This window comes from Rhagoletis zephyria, unplaced genomic scaffold (genome assembly GCF_001687245.7).
Source record: "Rhagoletis zephyria isolate East Lansing unplaced genomic scaffold, Rhagoletis_zephyria_1.1 Rzeph_scaffold_00169, whole genome shotgun sequence".
In the NCBI taxonomy this organism is placed as follows: domain Eukaryota; kingdom Metazoa; phylum Arthropoda; class Insecta; order Diptera; family Tephritidae; genus Rhagoletis; species Rhagoletis zephyria.
Window position 1 is genome coordinate 396646 of NW_016157253.1, and position 14024 is coordinate 410669.

Consider the following 14024-nt stretch of genomic DNA (forward strand, 5'->3'; position numbering starts at 1 on the left):
CTCTCTACAAACAATTAATGCAACTGCGTATGTGACAGTTGTGCATTTTGTCGATACACGGTTTTGTACTTTAAACGAGGATCTGTTAGTTGTTTATCGGAGGGCGATCTCTTCAAGCCGACTTCAGGTATTTTGCATAAATTAAGAATTTGTGAAATTTAATGATGATGCGTTAATCACAAAGCCTAATTTTTTGCAAAATCTGATGAGAAATGTAAAAGTAAATTTGAACCAAAATATAAAAAGGTTTTATTTGGGAAGAACATTATTTAGAATTCGACTTTTAAATCGCAAGATTGCATTCAAAATAAGAAAACAAAAAAATAACAGAATAATGCGCGCGTGGTTTTTATTACAAAATGAAAAGAACAGTTACAATGAAGTCTCCTTTAACAGTTTACATTTTAAATATTTTTAATAAAAAAACCACGTAAGTAAAAAAAAGTACCAAGCACTAATAATGGTTTTTGATTTGAAATGTTATTACATTGGTATAAATATGGGAAAGAAAATACTCCGATTTATTGTTTTAATATTATCAAAGTGGCAAGGCCGTTGATAATACTCACAATTTATGAAACTTCAAAAAAGTTTATTATCCGTCAAAAGTTGTTTATTCTTCTTTTTTGTATCATGGTTCAAACATCAAAGAGAAAATTAGCTTACTTCAAAAATTTTTCTTGAGCTGTAAAGAACATAATTTCATTTGGAATTTTAAATTAAACCTTTTTTTTTAATAAATTTATATATTGTTAACTTCACCGTTATACTCAGCTCAATCATCTCTATCGATTCCAAATTTTTTTTTTTTTTTTTGAGATTTGGAGCCCAACTGCATTTGTTCCCAGTGAACATTTTAGTACACTCCATTAATTTGCAATTGAGGCTGCTTCAGCAAACGTTTTAGTGCACTCCATTGCTTTGCAATTAAGGCTGCTGCAGAAAACTGCAGCAGCATCTCTGTGGGATTGATTAGTTCACTTGTTAATGGAGGCTGCGTGGAGCAGAAACAAAATCATTGTGAGGGAATGCTGTTAATATAAGAATAGAGAAACATTTGGGGAACGGCTTTGCCGTGCCCTATGTACACAAAATGCAGCGATTCGTCCGAGCTACACTTGCATCTACGCTTCTTGCATCTTGACGGCTGTCGCAACTTAACACACAGCGCTTCATTGTATTAGTTTTTACGCAGTCTTCAAATCAAAAATCAATCACAAATTGCAAATTAACACGATTTAAACTGATTTTTTACTTATAATTCAAATTTCTCTTCCGCTGATTTGTAAACAAAGGTTTATTTACAAGGTACCACAACTGTCAAAATCAGCAAAACCAAAGTAGCGGTACCACTGACGGCGTACAATGTGGCTTCATATACAGACACTAGCCATGTTCCAGGTACCTGACGATTTTCGTGTTTTACAAGATTTACAGGACAAGCTGTTTTCGTCATTAAAAAACCTTATGGAAGCTTGCGACAGATTTCCTGTAACAACCCGCTAATCGTGAAGCCCCTGGAACGCAACTATCATTTCACAAATGGTATGTACGATATATGTACATACAAGATATATTTTTAAAGTACATGTATTATTCCAACTACAAAGCTTAGAATTTTTTAATTTAGCAGTTTGATTTTCTCACAGAACTGTCTTGTCGCATATAATAAATTTAAATATTATCGTGTTGTGGGTACAGTATTCAATAGTGACACATCCAAATCGATGTCAAAATCATGCAAAGCATATAAACTGTAGTCAGTTTTTGGTTCAGTTGGTTTTGAGCCGCCCGCAGCACTTTCCTCAACTTTCCGTTTTGCCGGTGGAAGAGTTGGGGTCTGCTGAACGGAAGGTTCATCTTTTTTTTCCACAGATTTAAAGCCCATGCGGGGCTGTGTTATACGCCGCGTGAATGGATCTGAAATTTTCATGCCTCTATTGGCACGAGCTTCTTCCAAAATGGCTTTTTCTGCATCCTCTACATTTCGTTTTCTATTGCGATCGTTTATATATGAAATAAGACTTATGCTGCTAGAACGTTTTTTATCAAGTTCCGATGCCCTACTTTCAAGCTCGTCAATTTGCTGACCAAGATCTTGTGCTACATCGTAATCTCCACGCAACATCGCTGCATCTCTCTCTTTCATCAGACAAGTCTTTCTCATGGCATAATTAGTCGGTCTGTTTCTAAACCGGTTCTTTTCCTCAATTATTTTATCAACATCTTCATCTTTGAACTCATAATTAAGAGCTTCTTTAATATCCCCTTGTTTGCGCTCAATCGTGTCTACAGTTGGCATGGGCACGTTTTGCTGCGCACATATTTCACGCCATTTGGCATACTCACTTTCTGTAAACTCTTGATTGGAAATAAATTCTAAGCGAAAAACGCGCTCCTGGGTCCCATGCTTAAGCCTCAAGCCTCGATTTGTACGAGTTTTTCCCAGGCTATAAATTTTAGCAGTCTCCACTACTCCGACTATCTCAGCTACCCTGTAAACAGGTTTTTGACCGTTATTGCCTATGCTAATGCGAACAAAGCAATTCATTACTGTGCGCTCAAACATTGGGAGATTAATAAAACGTTCCATTTTGAACCTAGATAATCGCAATTTGTTTAGTTCTTCGCGTGTGCTAATATATACTGGGGATTTTGTTGTATCATCTTCGTCTTCAGATTCGCTAGAAGATTTACTGCTGCTGGCTGAGCGGGAGCGCTTTTCAGATGGTTTCTCGTCATCCGAATCACTACTTCCTGAATCATCTGAGTATATTTCAGAGGCTTTGAGTTTTATAGACGATTTTCCTGTAGATACTCCTTCTAGCTCTTCTTTTTCATCCTCTCGGTCACGCTCCGCTTGCCGCTTAGCCTCTTCTTCCTCTGAAAAATAACACATTGATATATTTCTATATTCGCCATAGACTGTAGAAAAAACCTCTTACCTCGCTTAGCTTTTCCTTCACGTTTAGCTTTTAACATAGCCATGGCGGTACTACGCTTGTCGTCAGTTCGGTTCATTTCCACATTCTTTTTACGTTCTTTGGAACGCTCTTTATGATCTAAATTGTCTACAGCATTTTGGTCATCTACGGAAATTTTTCGAGCAACTAACGTCTCGTCTGCTGATACCGTTGGTTCCCCAACTTCTTGAACATTGGGTGGTAATTTTTCTTCCTCCGGCTCTTTTTCCTCAAGCGGAATAATTTTTTTTTGCTCAGTTGCTTCTTCCTTTTGTTTGGGCTTGGGTTTTCTGGCCACTTTCTTTTTTTTTTCTTTCTTTCCGCCTACTTTTGTGGTCTTTTCCCCCCTTCGAGCCAGTTTTAATTTTCTTTCGATTTCCCAGCGGGTTTTTAACAAATCTCGTTGCTCTATGCGCTTGAAAATCTCAGTTTCACGTTCTTTTTCAGACAACCCATTTAGGCGTTTGCGATCATCCTCGTCTCCCATGAGGTTTTCATCATATCCGTCATCAAATTCTGAATCTGAGCTGCTATCTGTACTTTCTGCGGTTGATTGGGAGTCGGTTGTATTGCTTTCATCTTTATCATCGCTATCTGAAACTTCTCCCTCTTCTCTGTTGGTAGATTCTTTTTGCGATGCGTCTTTTTCTTTGTGGCTGTGATTATCTTCTAAATCGGAAGAATCTGATTCCTTATTGACTTTTTTTATTCGTTTCTTTCCTGCAGTGGATGTGCTTGCACCCTGCGCCCAGTCAGAGTCCGAGTCAGACTCGGACAAAGCAGTTGCGCTATTTTGAGTTGAATTTGTTTTCGGCTTTTTCTTTGCCAAAGACAATAATTCCTAATAAATAGTTTAGAAGTTAATTCACATCGTAATAACATTTCCAACAAAAAACAGTCTCAGGTTTTTTAACTTCATATTCTTACCGATTCGAGATTAGACTCATTATCACTAGAGTCCTCGTCAGAGTCTATTAAAGCCTGCTTTCGACGCTTGCCCATTTTTTATAAAGATACTCCACAAATTTAACTTTTTAGTCGCGAGAAAACAAATGACGGCAATAAAAAAATACGAACACTTCCCTAAAGTCAAAATTTTAGCGAAGATTTTTCAATGCAATGTCTGGTTTAATCGATAACAACATTGTGACAGCATTGCTAACTTGGGGTTTACACGAAGCAGTTTTGCGGATACGATAGCAATTAGGCCCGCCTACTCAATGTCTGGTTAACACTAATCTGCATTTAAACAACGTTATCGACGTTACCGACACAGTGTTATATGCAAGAAGTTGAAGACGTCGATAATTTAACTGAAGATTAAACTATGTTCACATATCAATATTATCACAATCAAAGCTCGTATTTTAATCACTCCGTTTACACAGGCAAATCTCAGATTATTAGCCGTCAAATTTGTTGGGCTTGTTATTCTCACATCTCAAGGAAAGTTATGTTTCTTCTCTATGCCACCGTGATCACGTTTTTATGCTATAATAAGCAATATAAATATATTTTAACTTAACATTTTATTAAAAATACCTTTACAAACCTCTTTTCCTTGCTAGCGTACATTTTGATTTACTTTTACATTTGGCATTTCTCCTCTTCTTCGCAAAAACAATCGATAAAACTAGGATGGACACCGAAAAGTTATCGGTTTAATCTGAGATTATTTTATAATTACAGACTAACAAGGCATGAACCAAAAATACAAGATCACGCCTTCTTCTTAGTAGCCCGTTATAATCGCATTTAGTAAAAAAGTTGAGCGACTTTGACATTAGCCGTTTGTTTACATTTGTTCGTTGTTTACAATTTGGTGGTGGCTCTTTACTGCAATTTTCTTAATTTTCGCTTGTGTGTGTGCACGTGTGCACACATAAGGTAAAGAATAATTTAATACAACGAAATGATTTACAGAAGAATTTGCATAATAAAAATGATTATTTATGCGTTCAACAATTACGCGTTTTTTTTGTTCTCTTCGTTGTTTACTTCTTACAACAAAGATGGCGTCGAGATTTCAACAGCTAGAAAATAACTTTTTTCTTTCTTTCGGGAAGGCGTGATCTTGTGTCTTTCGTTCATGTTAATAAGGGACGAATTGTGTATGGCTAATCTCTTGTTATAATTACAGATTAGGGTGTTAAGCTCGAAAATGAGGATAATCTACTTATATGTGAACCTCGTATTAGTGTCAACCAGTCTTTGAGCAACCGGCCCTAAAGCTCATGCCAGATAAAACTTTGTAGCTTTGCGTGACATTTATAACTTTGCCAGCAAAGCGCCAGACGCAAAAGGTATGCCACAATGAACGCCAAGAAATCAATTTTGCACTGCATTTCTACTCTTCAAAATTGCTGTGGATTTTAGATATTTTGCTTTAAAATTATCAGCAATGTAATTGAGTTTTATGTTTCTGCATGAATACTCGAATTTGGACGAAACAAAATAAATATTAAACCGGCTGATTGTCAAAGCGCGCAAAAAGATGGGAGTTGGCCATCTTTTCGTTTCGCGCTGCAGCTTCAATGATCTATGTGGTATGCTTTGTGCATTTTCATACAATTCATCTCATCTGTCAAAGCGAATCTGTCACGCAAAGCTAAGGAAAAGTTTTATGTGGCATCAGCTTAAGGGCCGGTTGTTCAATGTCTGATTAGCACAAATCAGAGGTAGAAGCTCCGGTTAAGCACAACTACTGCTTTATCGATAACATGTTACATGCATGATGTTGAAATCGTCGATAGTGTAGTGGTAGTGATAACCAGGCATTGAACAACCGGGCCTTAATCTGTTCCTTTAGGGCCGGTTGTTCAATGTCTGGTTATCACAACTTGCCGGTTAAACATCATTATCGACGATTTCGACATCATGCATATAACATGTGATCGATAAAGCAGTAGTTGTGCTTAACCGGAGCTTCTACCTCCGATTTGTGCTAATCAGACATTGAACAACCGGCCCTAAGTGCTAATTTACACACGGCGATTTTTGTTGCTGCAACTCGACGTTTGCCGGAGAGAGCGTGACGAGGAAAGAAGAGGAGCACCGATTTGCTCGTGCTCGGGCAACACGCTTTGTGCTCTCGTTCATCTGTGTCAATTGAGTTAGCGGTTCACAGCTGACAACAACAATTACATACCAAAAAGTCGCCGTGTGTAAATGAAAAGGGAATACGAATAATCGCGTCGACAAAATTTTAACTGTATAAACACAGATATACCAGTCAGATTTTAGTGGCGAATCGATGACGGCTATAATTGTGTGCTTATTATGGGTTTTTAAAAGTGTGCTAGTAAGGGCAAGTTTTTCAGTGCTAGTTTAAACTTAGATTAAGGGGCGGTTACTCAATGTCTGGTTAACACTAATCTGCGGTTAAACATCTTTATCGATGTCTTCGACTCCATGCACACAACAGGGAGTCGGTAACGTCGATAATGATGTTTAACCTGTAGTTAGAGTTAACCAGACATTGAGTAAGCGGCTCTAAGTAAACTGAGTTTAAATTGAACAGCTAGCTGACATCTGATTGGCTAATGGATTAGTTTAAACCAGCGTTTAAACCACGGCCGTGCACTGAAAGACTGGCCCTTAGACACATTGCGCCGAAATTGACAGTCACCATATTGCGCCTGACGAAGGGTTAATCTGGATCAACTGCAGTCAATTTCCGAGAAAATTAAGATTAACGAGTTGATCCAGCAGCTCGTTTATGTAATGCCTGGATTATAATGGAAGTAACGGAACGGAGTGAACTGTCACTTAATTACCTATTGTATGGGCAATGAATTCGAACGATTATAATGCACCTGAACGTAACGTAAAATGGAAACATCTAAAACCAATAGATCCTTACGAATTCGCCGCGATTTGTTACGATTCGCCCCGTGCATTATAACCAAGGTATAACAATTCTCAACAAAGGCGAATTGAGATATGAATTTGCCGCCCTGCTAATTAGTAGTAAAGAATGACGTATATTCTCTACCAGAAGAGAAATAATCAAAGCGAATTTATACAAGGTGGTGTTGTAAAATCAGCTGATTTATTCGNGTAGGTAGGTAGGAGGTATGGCACTTCGTCGCTATCGCTAGGCGTCAGAAACCGTTCCGCCCAACGCTTTTGTTTAGGTNGTATTTTGTTTTCGCTTTTACTGATTTGACAGCAGACCCATCAAAAGCAAAAACAAAATACATGTAAACTTTGGAGCGAATTGAGATTTGACATAACACCCTCCATACAAAATACATATGGTTGTCGTTGTTGTAATCTAAATTTGCCAGTAACACCACCTTGAATAAATTCGCTTTGGAAATAATCGCTAGAGAGAGAGGGCAGGAACGAGCTACAGATCTACACTGCAGTCTGTCTATGCCCTAACACAGCTTGTTTATCATAATTGATGGAACGTGTAGATGTGTAGTAAGCCTAAATAAGGCAATCCTGCAAAAGTGTAATCTTCATTCACCTTATAGTGCAGTGTCGGGTTTTATTGTTTTCTAAAGTTCGAGGATTATTCTAATATATCAATTTAATGGCTTTGATAGCACAAATAAATGCACCTGAAGAAGGGTTAGTCTATACGGCTAATAATACAAAGTTGAAAATTGGGGAGCAGCTTATTGGAAAAGGAACTCTATACATAAGTCAAAAGTAAGCGGTTGATATTGGTATTTGTAATTTATGTAAATCGAATAATTTTTTTTAGTTCTTTAGGTTGGCAAGGAGAAGGTATGAACGAGGGAATCTCTTTACTATGGAAACAAATTAGCATACATGGTATATCAGCAAATCCGTGTAAATGCATATATTTTATGCTAGACCACAATCTTGAGTGGCGCGGTGTGTATGATAAAACAACGCGAGCGCCTGAAAATAATCATAACGGCAATGCTGAAGGAGTTGATGACGGTGTCCCAATGGAGCAACGGCTGGATAATGAAAATGATGAGATAGACGAGGGCAACGCTACTGACGACGAAGACGAAAGAAATGATGAACAGTTAACAGAATGCTGGCTTATTCCCGACGATGCAAACACTGTTGACATCATGTTTCAGGCTATGACCGAGTGTCAAGCACTCCATCCTGATTCAGCAGACAGTATTTCGGAGGAAAGTGATTTTATGGATGATGAAGATGGCGAGAGCTTTGATAACGGCCTTGGTCCAGCTGGAAACAGTGGTAGGGACTACGCCGAAGACGCTCAAGGTGGAATGCGAAACTTAAATCTAAACGATGATGAACGCTTTGCCGATGCAGATGAGTAGTCATTTAAAATTAAAATAAAATAAACAATAACTCCATTTGATTTTTATTTAACAAAAATACATATGCGTTTCTTAAACATCATATCCCCGGCAAACCGAAGTTCCCGAAATCTTTAGGAGTATCTCATTTATTTAACGGTTTTTTTAGGAATCTTCAAAGAAAATTATGTTAAGTGGTTGACACGAACTCGTAAAGAAGTTTCTATAATTTCATTTTAGAAAATTCGACTAAAAATCGGATGAGATCTTTACGAATCCTTACAAATCTCTACAGTTCCGAATACTCTGAAAAAAATTTTTTGCAAGCTCGTTACCTTAATATAGAAAGGTCCTTTCTGACATCGTCGCTTTAATACAAGAAGCCGTAACTAACTAAAAATTCAAAATTTACTTTAATTGATTATGATACACTTCAGGGATACATCGTTTTATGCAATACAAAATTTTAGTTAGTCACGGCTTTTTTGCATTTCATCGACGATGTGAGGTATGGCATTTCTATATTAAGGTAACGATATATACTTCGTGTAAATGGTACATAGTTCTGTGTAAAATTGCGTTTACATTAACAATTATTTTCCTTGGCTCCAGATTTACACCTTTTCCTTTCGATCTCTGCAATTAACTCTATATCAGATACATCCCCTGAAAGCTATAATGGAATTGGATACATCAGCTACGAAAATTACATTCCTAATATAGTTGAATATAAGCCTGTTCCAGGTACTTTAGGTTTTGCCAAGAATTTAGAGCATTTTACAGGAAGCTGTTCCCTTAATTAAGGTTTTTTAATAACGAAAACAGCTTTTGCTGTAACACGTACAAATCCTGGGACAGGCTTTATATGTACATACCTCCTCGGATATTTTAAATATTTGTACAGCTTGTTTGTATGCATCCGCTTTACTTGGTACTTTATCATAATTCCAATAACAGAATTTTGCGAAGTAGCCGGTTGTATAGAAATTGCGTGTTAGATCAGTGTTCAAAGAATTCTGTGACTCCTGTAGTACAACGCCCGTATGTGTTTCTGGCACTTCAATTATTCGTCCTTTCAAAGGAAAGCCACGGACGGCGTTTGCTATAATTCCGCCTTGTTCTGTCCTTGTGTATGAATTAAAATAATTGTGCACGTCAGCTTTACCGTCTCCATTTACTTTAGCTGGCAAAAAATGCAAATCCAAAGGTTTAGTTTCTAAACTTTCGCGCACTTGGAATGTGATAGGCATTTCGGTCGCTTTTTTTTTTTTTGATTAAGGCAATTGTCACAATGACATTTAAGGCCGGTTGTTCAATGTCTGGTTATCACTACCACTACACTATCGACGATTTCGACATCATGCATGTAACATGTGATCGATAAAGCAGTAGTCGTGCTTAACCGGAGGTAGGTAGGTAGGAGGTATGGCACTTCGTCGCTATCGCTAGGCGTCAGAAACCGTTCCGCCCAACGCTTTTGTTTAGGTATGGCAGTATAACATGTGATCGATAAAGCAGTCGTTGTATCTAACCGGAGCTTCTACCTCCGATTTGTGCCACAGTATAGACAGTAACCAACCTTTTTGGGTTGTTGTAGTAGTCGTTGTTGTTGTAGTTATATTCACTCCTGAGGAAGGCACGGGGTTGTGTGCTGCTATTTAATGGCCTTCCTCAGACTTTTTCTTAGATTTCAGGGTTGTGTGCTGTACTATTATTAGATAAATAAATTTAAGTATTTGTCAAATCGTGATTTTATTAAAAGAAAATTATAAATGGTGTTGAAAAACCAAACAAACGCTCGTGCGAAAGCTCTATTTTTGTGTATTGTTAAAATTTATACATGGCGTACTTATTCTTTTGTGGACTTTATGTTACTTGAGAATTTAGACAACGTGCGACCTGCCAGGTTCTGTTATCAATATAATTAACACAAGCTTTTCCGAGTGGTTGCCTTTCAATAAAAAGAATAAACAAATATTCGTAAATAAATTGGATTTATTTTATAACTGACAACAAACCTACGCTTTTTGTTCTTTTCTCCATTTTAATTTTGACTCCTTATACCGCCAACAACTTCATATGTACACATATTTACAAGCTGTAAAAATTTTGCGTAGTCCCACGAGCTAGGTAAAAACTATGGCATTCGTATTCACAACGAGAAATCTCAAAATTTTTGTTTGGTCTTCCCAAATTTTCTCTTTTTAATCAGTTGGCAAAGGCCCTCAGTGGCAGCGCTCCGAGCGTTGAGATAGTAATTTCATGTCAATTAGTAGAAAAGTTCCATGTTGAAAAAAACTGTTTATTATGGCGAGAAAAGTTTACATTTCTGCTGTGCCAATTCGTAACTTTTTACTGTTGGAAATTTTTGACAGTTGCTCTGGTTCAAAAGAAGTTGAGCAATTAAAATCAGAAATTATACAAAAAAGACTTGTCTTTACCGACATTTATTCTTCTAGAACTAAAAGCCATGAATTTATTAGACGCCTTAGTAATAAAATCAAACCATCAGGCCGGGTTGAAAATTTTCTTTCACCGCATAGTTAACAAAACTTAACAATCCGTAGTACTTTTCTATCAATTCGCAAATGCGTTTAGTTTAAATCGTTTAGAAAATGCGTCATTTATGTATACCATTTTATAAATTTCGTTTTACACTATACTTTTTGAAACTATTTGGAGTTAATTATTTTTTGTTTCTCAAAAGCAACCCTGCATGCTTGGAAGGCGTGTGTACCAATAATTTCATCCCTAGCATATTCATCCCCGAGTAAAGGCTCTGTTATGCATACTTGGCATTGCTTGAGAGTAGTCACATAAGGAATCTTTTAAATGAGCTTCGCGTGTAAGCTGTTACCCAACGCACAGCAGTACATACGTAGAAGTCTGTTGGTTTTTGATTTCTACGTAAAAATGGTATAGCAGTGCATGCAATGCCAAGTATGCATAACAGAGCCTTAAGGCAGTCGCCAAATTCACAGAAGGTTGTTTACTGGTTATATTGTGATTTGTGCTAATCGGACACTGATCGTGCTAATCGGCCCTTATCGATGAGTTATATTTACAGCCCTATTCCGCCACACTGGCAAAACTCACCGCGATGACAATTGATATAAAAATGACAATTGCAGCTTTTTGGTATTCGCAGCAAAATTCAAAAGCTCGAATTGTGCCAATTGTCATTTTTATTGTCATGATCTTCTGAGCAGGTGACAAGGCAAAAACATATGTTTGTGTTGAATTAAAAAGTGCGACGATTTAATAAATTTGTGAAAAAAATATAAAAATCAACTAATTTCAATGGCAGCACAAATTATAGCCGTGCTTGTGGAAGACGAGTGCAACGACAATGACCAAATCACGACAATGAAGAATGATCAATTGTCATTCTATTGCAAAACCGGAATAGTTTGTCCCAGTACACTAGGACATAGTAAAAGTATGTCCACATATAAATATTATCTCGGTCAAAGCTCGTTTTTTAATCACCCGTTTACACAGGCAAATCTCAGATTTATATCCGTACAATTTTTTGTGCTTGTTATTGTCACATCTCAAGGAAAGGTTATGTTTCCTCTCTGTGCCACCGTGATCACTTTTTTCTGCAATATAAAGCAATTTAAATATATTTTAACTTAATATTTTATTAAAAATACATTTACAAACCTCTTTTCGTTTCTGGCGTAAATTTTTGTTCACTTTTACATTTCGTTGCCTGGGTAAAAGATAGACGTAAGCGTCATACGTATGTACGTGCGTAACATACGACAATTTTTTACCCAGCCGACGATTGGCATTTCTCCTCTTCCTCGCAAAATTAAACAATAAAAGCAGGTTGGACACCGAAAAGTTATCGGTTAAATCTGAGGTTATTTTATAGTTACAGATTAACAAGGGACGAATTTTGTATAGCTAAACTCTTTTTCTAATTACAGATCAGGGAGTTAAGCTCGAAAATGAAGATAATCTACTTATATGTGAACCTAGTAAAAGAAATAGTATGAAATTACAGGAAGTCGTTCCCGTACGCAAGAATTTCTCTCACTGGGAACACTTTTGAGCGAGTAAGAGAGCAACTCTTCCGAGTCAGAAGTTACAGGATTTTGCCCGAGAGTTTTCTTCCTGCAAGTTCATTCAAAGTGTCAAACGATAGGCACGGTTGCATTTGTAAACAAAAGCAGAACGCGGTGCGATCAAAGATGGAAGTAAACAACAAATATTTGAATATGTACGCAATTATTCTTAATTGCATAGTTTTTAATAATTATTTACTGATTTTCAGCCAAATCAGTGTTCTACCAATGACATGTAAACAAACCGACTGACGTTTGTGCAGGAAATAGTGGCTTTTGCGTTCTCGTACACTTCTGCATCTGTTCCCATTTTACTCCAAACGTATTGTGTACTTTCAAGTGAAAAATCGAAGTAATTCGTGCGTTCTATAGTAAAAAACGTTTTATTTGTAATAAAAACTTTATAAAAATGTCGTGTCGTGTGTTGAATTGCAGCAGCCGTAGGGGTAAAGCCCCCAAATGCAGTTTTTTTGTTGTTTCCCCGCGTCGACGCCTTGGCCAGAAAGTGGGTAGAGTTCTGCCGGCAGGAGAAGGCATACAATTTAGACACTAGCAAAAGTGGTTGTATATTTTTTGTTAACGTTGTGCTTAATTTGCTATATTCAAAGATGGCTTGAGAAATTGGTTAATCGTGAAGAAAACACGTTTTCTCACTGCAAATTCACAACTGTCAACTCATTGTTCTTCGCCATATTCTTTGTTTACCCGTTGCCACAAATGTCATTCTGCGGGAATGCGCAATCAATTCTTGTATAAACTAAGTAGTTTATATTTAGCTACGATCTATTATAGCACGAAAAATTGTAGTTGAAAAGGCAAGTTTATGAAAAGGCATTGATGAGTGGCAACAACAAAAGCAAAACTGAGGGCACCAGTAATCACCAAAATTCTGCGTATACAGACTGCGTTTAAGTATACGTTCTACGTTCTTGGCTAATTTCAGCTTGAGTATCTACATACATATATGATTATTGGAAAACATAAAAGTTTAAAGTAATACTTAAGCTGAAGTCAAGAACGTAAACCTACCGGTACGTAAACCCGAGTCAGCTGACACGATCTGCCTTACCAAAGCGCCATGTAAATGAAAACTCAACACCGCAGAATTTTTCTGTAGTTGTAGCCCGTAGCGCAGAAATCTGCGGAATTTAGATTTTTCCGTGTCAGCTGATTTGTCCTTCTTTAGATGGTTGCCACTTCGTCAGTTTTGCAGATGGTAAAAAAGTTATAAGTTCCTATTCAAAATATGTTTAAAATATGTGAAATTTACTATTGAATAAGGATTTTGTTGAAAACTAAGTAGTTTATATTTAGCTACAATCTATTATAGCACGAAAAATTGTGGTTGAAAGGGTAAGTTTATGAAAAGGTATTGAAGAGTGGCAACCGTGTAGTAAGCAACACTGAGGGCTACAGTAATCGACAAAATTCTGCGTATACAGACTGCGTTTAAGTATACGTTCTGCGTTCTCGACTAATTTCAGCTTTAGGTTTGAAGTGGTAGCTTATAGTAGTGTGGCGAATACTGCGGCAACACAAAGCGAACAACGAGAAATAGGCAGAATGTTCGAAGAATGACGTAGAATGTTCCACGAAGAGAAACGTCAAGTTGGATGAACACTGCGAACAGCGAGAGAAAGAGAATGAGCGATAAACTTCAGAATGTTCTAGAGTTGCCATAAGTGCCAGCGCAGGTATATAAGGGCGCCGCCACCACGAGGTGAGTTAGTTAC

General features: G+C 37.3%; 3 protein-coding genes across 4 annotated transcripts; 1 reads left to right on the top strand and 2 right to left on the bottom strand.

Moving 5' to 3' along the window:
• Window positions 1–1534: 1534 nt before the first annotated feature.
• Rtf1 (RNA polymerase-associated protein Rtf1) lies at window positions 1535–4102 on the bottom strand. Its single transcript, XM_017607249.1, has 3 exons — window positions 3891–4102; window positions 2946–3804; window positions 1535–2883 (listed from the first exon to the last, which is right to left on the bottom strand). Exons 1-3 carry the CDS (start codon window positions 3963–3965, stop codon window positions 1682–1684), a joined length of 2136 nt encoding a protein of 711 aa, XP_017462738.1. The 5' UTR covers window positions 3966–4102; the 3' UTR covers window positions 1535–1681.
• A 3283-nt stretch (window positions 4103–7385) lies between these two features.
• Window positions 7386–8270, top strand: icln (chloride nucleotide-sensitive channel icln). Its single transcript, XM_017607258.1, has 2 exons — window positions 7386–7622; window positions 7678–8270. Exons 1-2 carry the CDS (start codon window positions 7504–7506, stop codon window positions 8237–8239), a joined length of 681 nt encoding a protein of 226 aa, XP_017462747.1. The 5' UTR covers window positions 7386–7503; the 3' UTR covers window positions 8240–8270.
• Window position 8271: 1 nt separating this feature from the next.
• Window positions 8272–9695, bottom strand: LOC108356133 (uncharacterized). Of its 2 annotated transcripts, none has more exons than XM_017607267.1 (2): window positions 9094–9490; window positions 8272–8891 (listed from the first exon to the last, which is right to left on the bottom strand). In XM_017607267.1, the coding sequence occupies exons 1-2, from the start codon at window positions 9466–9468 to the stop codon at window positions 8805–8807; spliced, it is 462 nt and encodes a 153-aa protein (XP_017462756.1). In that variant the 5' UTR covers window positions 9469–9490; the 3' UTR covers window positions 8272–8804. The 2 variants fall into 2 exon arrangements, with proteins under 2 accessions (XP_017462756.1, XP_017462762.1); XM_017607273.1 differs by having other exon boundaries at window positions 8826–8915; window positions 9094–9695.
• Window positions 9696–14024: the final 4329 nt, after the last annotated feature.

What these genes read in the sequence shown, in the direction of transcription:
- Rtf1 (XM_017607249.1), bottom strand. Translation starts at nt 3,965, where the DNA reads ATGGGCAAGCGTCGAAAGCAGGCTTTAATAGACTCTGACGAGGACTCT. An exon ending in ATGAGTCTAATCTCGAATCG is followed by an intron (nt 3,805 to 3,890) that starts GTAAGAATATGA and finishes ACTATTTATTAG; the next exon opens with GAATTATTGTCTTTGGCAAA. An exon ending in TGAAGGAAAAGCTAAGCGAG is followed by an intron (nt 2,884 to 2,945) that starts GTAAGAGGTTTT and finishes GTTATTTTTCAG; the next exon opens with AGGAAGAAGAGGCTAAGCGG.
- icln (XM_017607258.1), top strand. Translation starts at nt 7,504, where the DNA reads ATGGCTTTGATAGCACAAATAAATGCACCTGAAGAAGGGTTAGTCTAT. An exon ending in ACTCTATACATAAGTCAAAA is followed by an intron (nt 7,623 to 7,677) that starts GTAAGCGGTTGA and finishes AATTTTTTTTAG; the next exon opens with TTCTTTAGGTTGGCAAGGAG.
- LOC108356133 (XM_017607267.1), bottom strand. Translation starts at nt 9,468, where the DNA reads ATGCCTATCACATTCCAAGTGCGCGAAAGTTTAGAAACTAAACCTTTG. An exon ending in TATTTAAAATATCCGAGGAG is followed by an intron (nt 8,892 to 9,093) that starts GTATGTACATAT and finishes ATTCCATTATAG; the next exon opens with CTTTCAGGGGATGTATCTGA.